The sequence below is a fragment of the Peromyscus eremicus genome, chromosome X (genome assembly GCF_949786415.1).
Source record: "Peromyscus eremicus chromosome X, PerEre_H2_v1, whole genome shotgun sequence".
Lineage (NCBI taxonomy): Eukaryota > Metazoa > Chordata > Mammalia > Rodentia > Cricetidae > Peromyscus > Peromyscus eremicus.
Genome location: NC_081439.1, coordinates 11128607 through 11139115, shown reverse-complemented (window position 1 = coordinate 11139115; position 10509 = coordinate 11128607). Strand labels below are relative to the sequence as shown.

Below are 10509 nucleotides of genomic sequence, written 5' to 3'. Positions count from 1 at the left end.
GCCCAGAAAGGGTTTCAAGTCTGAAGTATCTCCTAAACTCTTTCTCCCAGGAGAGGAGAGTTTAAGAATTGATTAGGGGGTCCTAGAAAATTCCTCTAGAACCTAGAAGGGAAGTTCAATGGGAGTCCCTAGGTCAGTTTTTTTTTTCTTTGTAGTCCTGAGGATTGAAAGCGCTCCACCACCTAGTCACACTCGCATGCGGACGGACGGACGGACGGACGGACGGACGGGTCAGTTCTGTCCCAGGAAGAGGGGCACTTCAGTTTGCTTCAGTCTCTGGTGAAGAGATTCAGAACTGGAGTTAAGAGCAGTTGGCAGCGCTAGGGCTGGGGTCTCTAAGCTGGGGGGCAGGGCGGCGCTAGGAGGGGTGGGGCACACAGGTGACACGTGTCCCTGCTAAGAGCCAGCCCGAGGGAGGTGGGGGCGGGAGATCAGGGACAGAAAGAGACAGAAAAAGGCACACAGCGTGTGAGAGACAGAGTCTGCCGTGTGGGAGGAAAAGTCTGTTTCCTACTCCAAATGGCCATTTCATGTGCTGTGGGGTGGGTCTCTCTGTATCTGTCTGTGTCTCTCCCTCCCTCTATTTATCTCTCTTTGCCTTCTTTTCTCCGGGTCACTCTGAGAGGCTGTTTTCGTTTCTCCTCCCCTGATCTTCATCTCTCTCTCTCTCTCTCTGTACCTTTCTCAACTCTCCATTTTCTCCGCTACCCCTCATTCTCTCTGTTGCGGTTTGTCTCTCTCTCTGACCAGTCGCTCTGCCTTTCCATCTGCCGTCTCCTCTCCCCTTCCTCACTTTCTAGTCCCTTTGCTCCGTTACTGACCCTCCTACCCTCTCTTTTTTCCCCAGCAGGATGGAAATGCAGGATCCAAAGATGAACGGAGCCCTCTCTGCGGGTGCTGCGGGGTGAGTGGGGGACTCCAAGGAGGCAGGCTTGTGGGAAGAGGTCTGGGTTACATTTTCACCAGCCTGTTTTCCTGCCCTATCCAGCTACAGGCAGGAACGCGAGGGCTTCTTGCCCACCCAGGGCCCTACTCCTGGGAGGAAACCTGTCCAGTTCATGGATGTAAGTGAGCCCACAGGACCTGTTCAGGTCTCCCCTCCCCTATCTAATCCCAACTCCTTCTCCTCCCTAGCTGCTCCCCGTCTAGCTATCTCCCTGCCCCAGGTATTGGCTCCTTAGTCGCTGCCATCTCCAGATACTCCCTTTCCCCAAGTACTCACGCTCAGGCTCTCGGCTGCCCAGTTTCTCCTTTCCCACCTATTGCCCCTGCCTACTGAGTGTCTCCCTGAAAACTCTCTTCTGCCTTGTGCCCCCCAGCCGTTCTCCTTCCTCTACTGTTTATCTCCTCAGCAGCCCCTTTGCATTTCCAGCCGCTCCCTCCATTCCTTCTCCTAGTTTCCCTTTTCTGAGCTCTTTTTCCAGTTTCTTCCCATTAACTCTCGTTCTCTTTCCTCTTGCTTCCCATCACTCCTCCTGGATGTGTCCCATCCCCAGTTGCCTTAACCTTCCTGCCTTTCCCTGGCTCCAGTCTAGTCTCCTGTCCTATTTTCCCTCCCCCGATGTGTACCGGACTTTGCCCCTTGCCAACAGTTTGAGGGGAGGACATCATTCGGAATGTCAGTGTTCAACCTCAGCAACGCCATCATGGGGAGTGGCATCCTGGGGCTGGCTTACGCCATGGCCCACACGGGAGTCATCTTCTTTCTGTGAGTCTATGGGTAGCTTTGGGGGTGGTGGTGGTGGTGGTCAATGGTGTGGAGGGCTAAACGGGAGGCCTGGGCCAAGTCTGAGCGATGGCACCTATTGCAGGGCCCTGCTGCTGTGCATTGCCCTCTTGTCCTCTTACTCGATCCACCTGCTGCTGACCTGCTCCAGTGTTGTAGGTGAGACTCTCATCCTAGGTCCCCATTTCCATCTCCTCCTCCGTGGACCTCGGACTTGAGATTCCCATCCAGACCGCAACTCAGACCTTGAGCTCTAGACCCAGATCTGCTTCCTTGATGTCTGATTGCAACTCAAATCTGACTCTGGACATAACCACTCTGACCTCAGACTCCAAACTCAGCACCCCAGTTCCCACGCTCCACTCCCTGTATGACAGATTCCATATTTAACCCCAGCCCTCAGTCTTTATCTGGGCTCCTAGATCATCACCTCCCCCCCCCCCCCCCCCCCCCCCGCCCCATACCCATCCTTTAGTCTGGGCATCAGACCTTCCCCACCAGACCACTCTAAGACTGTTACATTCTACCTAACTCCCATCCCTCAGTCTTTGGGTCCTCTTAACCTGGAAACTAGCTCTGAAATCCTCAGACCCCTGATTCCCATGGTCCCAGGATTCCCTCCATGATCTCAGGACATAGCCTGCCTCTAAAACCCCAACACCTTGCCTTCAGCCTTTAACGTCTCCCTGGCCTCAGATACCGTCTCCTGGATTCTACTCACAAATTCTACCCTGAACTGCATAGTCCCCAACTCCAGCCTCTATCAGTCACAGCTGAGTTACACCTCTCCCATCTAACCTGACTTTCCCCAACTCACAGGCTGTTCTTTCCTGCCTCCCCCTTCTCAGGCATCCGAGCTTATGAGCAGCTGGGACAGAGAGCATTTGGGCCTGCCGGGAAAGTAGTGGTGGCTGTCATCATCTGTCTGCACAATGTTGGGGGTGAGGACTGGGGAGGGTCAACTAGGGGGAAGAGGGTAGAGTGAGGTGCGGTTTTCCCAGGGTGGGCTGGGGGAGGGGGATCCTGATTAAATATTCTCTCTCCATCCCAGCTATGTCCAGCTACCTGTTCATCATCAAGTCTGAACTCCCTCTGGTTATTGGCACCTTCCTGCACATGGACCCTGAGGGGTGAGTACACAACACCTCCCTGGCTGACCTGGATTCTGCTTGTGAGTTCCAGCAATCACCTCCAACTCTGTGTCCACCTGGCCCCCAGGTGCTCGGTTTTGAGACTGCTGCAGGTTAACTGAGGCTGACTACGATTCCTGTGTGTTATGAGTCAATATTACATGTGACTGTAGCTCACCATAGGACTATGGTGACCCATGTGCTGATTTTGAGACTTCTTCGGGCTCGTTCTGGCTGGCAGCTGCCTCCGTATGCCTGGTGTGTGCTGATGCTGACCATATGTGTGGGACTGTCCAGATCCAGCAGATGTGGACTCTGGATTTGACTCAGTGACTGTTGTCCTGGCCGATTCTCTCTGGCCAGCCATATGATGGATGACAGCTGGGTCCTGTATGCTGCAATTGATCCCAACCATATGTGTTTGACACTTGGCTCCTCTCATTTTCCCTGTTTAGCTGATTCTGGCTCTCTCAGGCTGCTGGGCTCCATCTCGCTCTAAATGTGTGATCGCTGACTCTAGTGGTTTGTGTGTCGTGTCAACTCCATCTCCGTGTTTGCTTTCGTGATGACTGTGTGACAGATCCTCTCAGGCTGTTTGTGTGTGTGCTCAGGGGTGGTGACTGTGGAAGTCCTCTTGATTATGGTTGCAACCATGTGTATGTTCAGACTGTTAGAATCCACATTCACACTACTGGCTCAGCCTCCCAGTTATTTTCTATTCATACACCATGAGATGTAGGAATATTTATATGTATAAATGAACCAGGTGTGTTCATTTGTGCACACAGCTGTACTTTTCTTCCTTTGCCTCTATTTTTTTGTATTTTTTTAAATGTGGATAGAACCCACAGCCTCGTGTGTGCCAGGCAAGTGCTCAGTCACTGAATTACACCCCCACCCCCGAACTCCCTCTGTATACTTTTTGTTGTTGTTTCGAGATAGGGTCTGCCTATATAGGCCTGACTGTCCAGGAACTCTCTCTGTAGACCAGTCTGGCCTTGAACTCACAGAGATTTGCCTCTCAAGTGCTGGGATTAAAGGCATGTGCCACCATGTCTGGCTTTCTATATACCTTTTTGAGACAGGGCTTTGTTCTGTACCCGGCTGGCCTGGAATTTGCCTTGGCTTCTCAAGGGCTGGGATTACAGGTGCGCACCACTTGCCCAGTGCCTCTGTATATTTTGACATACAGATTTGTATGTTTAGGGACCAGCTCTTTTTTTTTTTTTTTTCCGAGACAGGGTTTCTCTGCGTAGTTTTGAGACTTTCCTGGAACTCACTTTGTAGACAAGGCTGGCCTCGAACTCACAGAGATCCACCTGCCTCTGCCTCCCGAGTGCTGGGATTAAAGGTGTGTGCCACCACCGCCCGGCTTAGGGACCAGCTCTTACTCCACTTAGTCCTGTGGACTTCGATGTGCATTGTGATTTTGTTAGTTAAACTCCGGGATAGTTTTATGTGCCTGCCTGACAGTTTTAACTAAGAGTTTGGTTTTTATTATCTGTATGTATCCTGTGAAATGGTTGGTTTGATTCTGAGACCATTTGGATATGACTAGGTATGTCCAAGTTTCCTTTTTTCTCCACCTCACTGGGGTTGAAACCTGGGGCCTTTGTACATACTAGGCAAGTACCTCACCAGTGGAAGACATCCCCCTGCCATATCAATTATACTTACGTCCCATTGTCTATGTAACCAAGATTTACTCGATTCAATTCTGTATGTGATAGGAAGAGAATATGTGAATTCCTGGAACATAGCAGACACTCAATAAAGGGTATATATATATATTGTATGTGTGTATTCTTGTGCATGTGCACATGTGTGTACATATGTGTAAAGGCCAGGAATTGGTGTCAGGTGTCTCTTCTATCTCTCTACCTTAGTTTTTGAGACAAAGTCTCTCACGGAACCTGAAGTTCGCCAATTGGGCTATACCAGTGTGCCCGTAAGCCCACAGGCTCCTCCTGTCTCCGCCTCCACAGTGCTGGGGTTACAGATGTGCACTCTTGCACTTAGGGATTTTGCAGGAGTGCTCGGGATCCCAACTCAGCTCTTCGTGTTTGCATAGCAAGCCCTTTACCAACTGAGTCGTCTCCCCAGCCCTAAGTTTAAAAACTATTGACTCAGTTTATGTATTTGTCTGAATATATGTATGTGTACCACGTACATATGGTGGCCCCAGAGGCCAGAAGGGAAAGTCAGAACTGAAATGCAGGCATTCGTGAGCCGTCTGATGCGGGTACTGGTGTCTTCTTCTCTACCCAGGGACTGGTTCTTGAAGGGAAACCTCCTCATCGTCTTGGTCAGCCTGCTAATCATCTTGCCTCTGGCTCTCATGAAACACCTGGGTAAGGAGCCTTCCTGGCTTGGTCATTGGGTGGCAGGGTTAGAGCATGGGAACTAACTAGAAAAAAAACCATTTTATTTTATTTTTATTTTAGTCCTGGAGGCTGAACCCAGAGCTACACACAGGCTAGGCAAGGACAATACCACTGAGCTCTATTGCCAGTCTGAGGGAAAAAAAAAGACATTTTCAAGGGTTGTGGAACACTGAGGGGGTGGGGAGGGCTTGTTTGATTTGGGTTTTAGTGGATTCGTAGGAGTTTTCTCTAGAGGGAGAAGGCATATGTGTGACAGAGTAAAGCTTTGGTGTTTGGTGTACCGGCTTCCTTGACTCCTGAGCCTCTGTTATCACTTCCTGTAGGCTACTTGGGGTACACCAGCAGCCTCTCTCTGACCTGCATGTTGTTTTTCCTCGTTTCGGTAAGTCAGAGAGGACATGAAGTGGTGGGGGTGGGGTGGGATGGGGAGGTGGGGGGAGACGGGGGGGGGGGAGTGGGGGAGAGGGGGAGAGTTTGAGACACTGAGGCAAAGCCTTCTTTGTGACTTTGCTTCCTTACTCGGGACACCCAGGTCATCTATAAGAAATTCCAGCTTGGCTGTGATGTGAGCCACAATGACACAGCAGTGGAGGGTGGACAACCTCCCATCCAGGGGTTTAACAGCAGCTGTGAGGCCAAGCTCTTCACAGTTGACTCACAGGTAGGTATGCAGGCAGGTAGGAGCTTGTACCACACTGGGCCCTCTTGTCTTATCCCAACATTTCATTTTTATTAGAGGTCCTGGGCTTTGGGGGCTGTGTCATGTGCCCTACTTCGAAGGGAATGGGGAGAAGGGGATCCCCCAGTACTCTGGGGAGTCTAATTCTATGTTCATGGACCATTCCCCAGATGTCTTACACAGTCCCTATTATGGCTTTTGCCTTTGTCTGCCATCCTGAGGTGCTGCCCATCTACACAGAGCTGTGCCGGTGAGTAGAGAGGCACATGTGAGTAGAGAGTTGAGAGGCATCGACAGGAGACTTTAGGAAGGGGTGACGGGCCATCGAGAGGTGGCAGTAGCCATAGATGTCTGGCCGTCTCCATAGCAGCCTTGGTATGGTCCTCCTGAGGGCTGGCTGCTTGTGACAAGGGAGGGATTTGGAAACCCCAGGGACTCAGAGCAGTGACCGTTCACCGATTGGATTTAAGTAGTCCACTTTTTTTTTTTTTTTTTTTGGTTTTTCGAGACAGGGTTTTCTCTGTGTAGCTTTGCGCCTTTCCTGGGACTCACTTGGTAGTCCAGGCTGGCCTCGAACTCACAGAGATCCGCCTGGCTCTGCCACTCTTTTAATGCGCAGAACAAATGCGCACGAACAGAGTTGGGAGGCAGGGATCAGAGGAGTAGATGGAAGAGGTGATCTGCTAAGATGAGGTCGAGAAAGCAACAATGATCAGATGGCTGGAGAGAGACAGGTGAACAGAAGGGAGACAGGGATTGGAAGTTTTGGAGGATCAGACAGACGGGCAGTATAGATGTGAGATGGAGGAAGAGGCAGAGATGGTCCTATGGGCGGAGATATAGATGGACAGATAGGGGAGGCTTGGTTAGCTACACAAGGGAGGCAGAGATAGAACGTCAGTGTGTACCAGCTGAACTTTGGCAGACCCAGGAGGAGGGAGAGTCTGGAGGGTGGAGGCCAGTTTTGGGGGACCTGGGACAAATTCAGGAGTATGAACATGACAGTTCCATGACCTATTCACTTCAGGCCCTCCCAGCGCAGGATGCAAGCTGTGGCCAACATGTCCATCGGGGCTATGTTCATCATGTATGGACTCACAGCCACCTTTGGATACCTCACCTTCTACAGTGAGTGGGGCTGGGCCTGTGTTTGGGTGTAGAGACTGAACCTGGGCTAGGGCAGAAGCCTCCGAGCTTTTTCCCTCGGGGACCCTGGGCCCATCAGTTTCCAAAGGGAGAGTGAACATCATGTGCATAGACTTTTTCATCGTGTATGTGTGTCATGGTCTCTGGGCTAGTGAGCCCAGTGTTGCTGCATCTCGTGTCCCCTCCCCGTGGCCCAGGCACTGTGAAGGCAGAGATGCTGGAAATGTACACCCAGGAGGACCTGCTCATTCTTTGTGTGCGTCTGGCTGTACTGCTTGCAGTGACCCTTACTGTGCCGGTTGTACTTTTCCCTGTGAGTGGGGGCAAGGAGGGCCTGGGGAGTGAAGGGATATGGATGGATGGGCAGAGGGAAGAAACATGGACGTTTTGAAAGAAGGTGGAGACAGGAGCAGATGGGTAGATGGAGGAAGCGGAAATAGACACACAAGAAAGGGCCTGGTGAACAGAGAAGGCAAAAACAGATGGTTAGACAAAACAGGACACGGGGCCAGGGATGTAGCTCAGTTTGTAGAGTGCTTCCTAACATCCATGAAGGCCTGGGTGAGATCCTCAGCACTGTATAAACAGTACATAATGGTGCATGCCTGTAAGCCTAGCACTCGAAGGTAGAGGCAGGAGGATTAGGAGGTCAAGGTCATTCTTAACTACATATTGAGTTTGAGGCCAGCCTGGGCTACATGAGATCCTATCTCAAAAAACCACAAGCAAAGGAGGGACATGGTGGTAGAAATAGTCAGTGACAGAGTCAGGGCAAAAGGATAGGTAATGGTCAGATGTGGAGGTAGAAATGGATAGAAGAGACAGGAAATGGATAGAAGAGACAGGAAATGGATAGAAGAGACAGAGACATGGCTTGTCAGGGTAGAGGCATAGATACCTGGTCAGACAGGCTGGAGACAGATAGTGGGATAGGAAATCAAGGATTCTGGACAGGGTCGAGACAGAGACAGGATCACATGCCAGAGGGACAGCATGCGAGTCCTGACCCCTGTCCTGCCCTTCCTTGGCTGCAGATCCGCCGAGCCCTACAGCAGCTGCTCTTTCCAAGCAAGGCCTTCAGCTGGCCACGGCACGTGGCCATCGCCCTGATCCTGCTAATTTTGGTCAATGTCCTTGTCATTTGTGTGCCAACCATCCGAGATATCTTTGGGTTTATTGGTCAGTATCTTTAACCCCAGTTCCTTGCCCTATCTAATATGGGGCTTGCCTTCAAGCTTAGGTTGATTGCTGTCCCTTTCTGTCCTTTAGGGTCTACCTCAGCCCCTAGCCTCATCTTCATCCTTCCCAGTGTCTTCTACCTGCGTATTGTTCCTACTGAGGTGGAACCCTTATTTTCCTGGCCCAAGATCCAGGTGAGTATCTCAGGAAAGAGAGCTGGAGAAAGAGATAGCATTCTGAAGAGGGACCGCTTACTCCAAGATGGCTAGAAATGAAAGGAACGTTATCGAGATGGGGTTGGGAGAGGAAAGACCATCCAGGAAGAGAGACAGATTGTCAGGAAGAATGGAGGTGATTGCCTTGGGAAGGGCTAGAGTAGATAGAACCCAAGCAACATTTGGGAAGAGAGAGAACACTCTAGAAGGGACTGGTTGGCTGAGCTTGTGGTTCAGTAGCAGCGGGCTTTCTAGCGTTTGTTAATCTCCAGGGTCTGTCTCGAGCACTGTAAAGTGGGGAGGGGCTAGTAGAGACAGCGGAGTCTTCAGAGAGAGGGAAGGAGCGCTACTGGGGAGAGAGGCAGGGGCCCTCTCAAAAAGCAATGGAGGGACTTCATTTCCAGAAGGTTCTGAAAAGATGGAAGAGATGCTTGCTTTGAGGGACAGGGAGAATAGAGGAGGGCCAGAAATGGAAGGAGCTTTTCCTGTAAGGGGTTCAAGATCATTCTCTGGAATGCTTTGGTGGGTGATCCTGGCCAACTCCATCCTTTCTTCCTCTTGCCCACAGGCCCTGTGCTTTGGCATCCTGGGAGTCCTCTTCATGGCCATCAGTCTGGGCTTTATGTTTGCCAACTGGGCCACAGGCCAGAGCCGTATGTCTGGACACTGACCTGGCGTGTCCTGCCTCACTCAGTCCCCATTTTCCCAGGCATGTATATGAAGGAGTCCAAGTCACTTTCCTGCACAGGATGTGGAGGTGACTGGTCTCTATTACATTGCTGTCAGAGATGGGGACAACAGAAGCTGTAGAGTAGTCCCCCTTCCTTCTCCTTAGTATCGCTTTACACCCCTTGCCATCCCCATGAGAGGAGGGGCAGGGGGATCAGGGCCTTAGAAGGATTTTTACCCAACACATTCCTTACTTCCTGGATGAAGCTGTTTGTCAGGGTTATCCTGGAGGTATAAGGAAGAATAAAGATGCTCAATGGCAACCCTGGTCTGAGCCTTCTGATGTTTCTCAAAGACTTATTGGAAGAAACCTGCCCAAGTTAAGGCAGGGGTGAACTGAGGCTGTGAGTAGAACTGTGCTCTTTCTCAACTGTTCACTCTTTTCTCCATTCCTCCAGTGACTCGGCACTCAGCCTAATCACTCGCCTATTTACTTACTCAACAGTGCTTTGTGAGCTTGGGAATACAGCGGTGAATGTTCTAAGTGTCAGAGATAGAGCCACAAATCAAACAGATCATAGTGCTTCAGTACAAGAGAGAAAAATGGGCCAAATTTGGTCTATTTCCTACTTCTGGGTGGCCCTTGAACTGAGGATATTTTGCAAAGTTCTAAAATATTGAAAAAAAAATCAAAAGAAGAACGCTAGTTTCTAGTTTGGCAAGATCTCTCAGCAGGTAAATGCACCTGCCACCAAGCCTGACAAAGTGAGTTTGATTTGGAAGGAGTGTACCGACTCCCACAAGTTGTCCCCTGACCTCCGCATGAGTGTCAGGGCACTTGTGCACATGCAAATACATGCACATGCATGCATGTGTGCACGCACATTTCAAACGAATCAATAAGCGTTAGAAAATGAACATCATTTTTTCTGACACTTGAAAATTGCAGGAAAGTCACATTTCAGTGCCTGTACATCTTTGTTTTAACATGGTTGGTTGCGTGTGTTTGTGGACTGCTCATGGTTGTTCGTGCAGAATTAAGGAGTTGCTTAGGAGACCATATGGCCTTCAATGCCTACGTTATTTACTCACCTGCCTTTTCCAGAAAAAAAAAATAAGCTGAATGCTGACTTAGTGGAAGGGAAGAAAAACATCTTTTTTTGTTTGTTTGTTTTAGACAGGGTCGCACTACGTAGTTTTTGCTGGCCTGCAACTTACTGTATAGACCAGGCTGGCCTGGAACTCACAGAGATCCACCTGCCTCTATCTCTGCCTCCCAAGTGTTGGGATTAAAAGCATATTACACCATGACTAGACTTTTAAAATGATTTAGGGACTGGAGAGATGACTTGGAGGTCAAGAGCACTGGCTGCTCTTCCAG

The 10509-nt window shown here is 50.3% G+C and overlaps 1 protein-coding gene across 2 annotated transcripts; it reads left to right on the top strand.

The window, feature by feature from the left end:
* Nucleotides 1-413: 413 nt before the first annotated feature.
* On the top strand, nucleotides 414-9451 carry Slc38a5 (solute carrier family 38 member 5). Of its 2 annotated transcripts, none has more exons than XM_059251242.1 (16): nucleotides 414-542; nucleotides 851-904; nucleotides 989-1064; nucleotides 1593-1708; nucleotides 1812-1885; nucleotides 2575-2667; nucleotides 2778-2856; nucleotides 5125-5207; nucleotides 5564-5622; nucleotides 5773-5901; nucleotides 6090-6169; nucleotides 6947-7047; nucleotides 7263-7378; nucleotides 8100-8244; nucleotides 8335-8438; nucleotides 9028-9451. In XM_059251242.1, exons 1-16 carry the CDS (start codon nucleotides 520-522, stop codon nucleotides 9127-9129), a joined length of 1434 nt encoding a protein of 477 aa, XP_059107225.1. In that variant the 5' UTR covers nucleotides 414-519; the 3' UTR covers nucleotides 9130-9451. The 2 variants fall into 2 exon arrangements, with proteins under 2 accessions (XP_059107225.1, XP_059107224.1); XM_059251241.1 differs by having other exon boundaries at nucleotides 417-542; nucleotides 848-904.
* Nucleotides 9452-10509: the final 1058 nt, after the last annotated feature.

What these genes read in the sequence shown, in the direction of transcription:
- Slc38a5 (XM_059251241.1), top strand. Translation starts at nt 520, where the DNA reads ATGGCCATTTCATGTGCTGTGGG. An exon ending in TGTTGTTTTTCCTCGTTTCG is followed by an intron (nt 5,623 to 5,772) that starts GTAAGTCAGAGA and finishes CGGGACACCCAG; the next exon opens with GTCATCTATAAGAAATTCCA. An exon ending in AGATATCTTTGGGTTTATTG is followed by an intron (nt 8,245 to 8,334) that starts GTCAGTATCTTT and finishes TCTGTCCTTTAG; the next exon opens with GGTCTACCTCAGCCCCTAGC.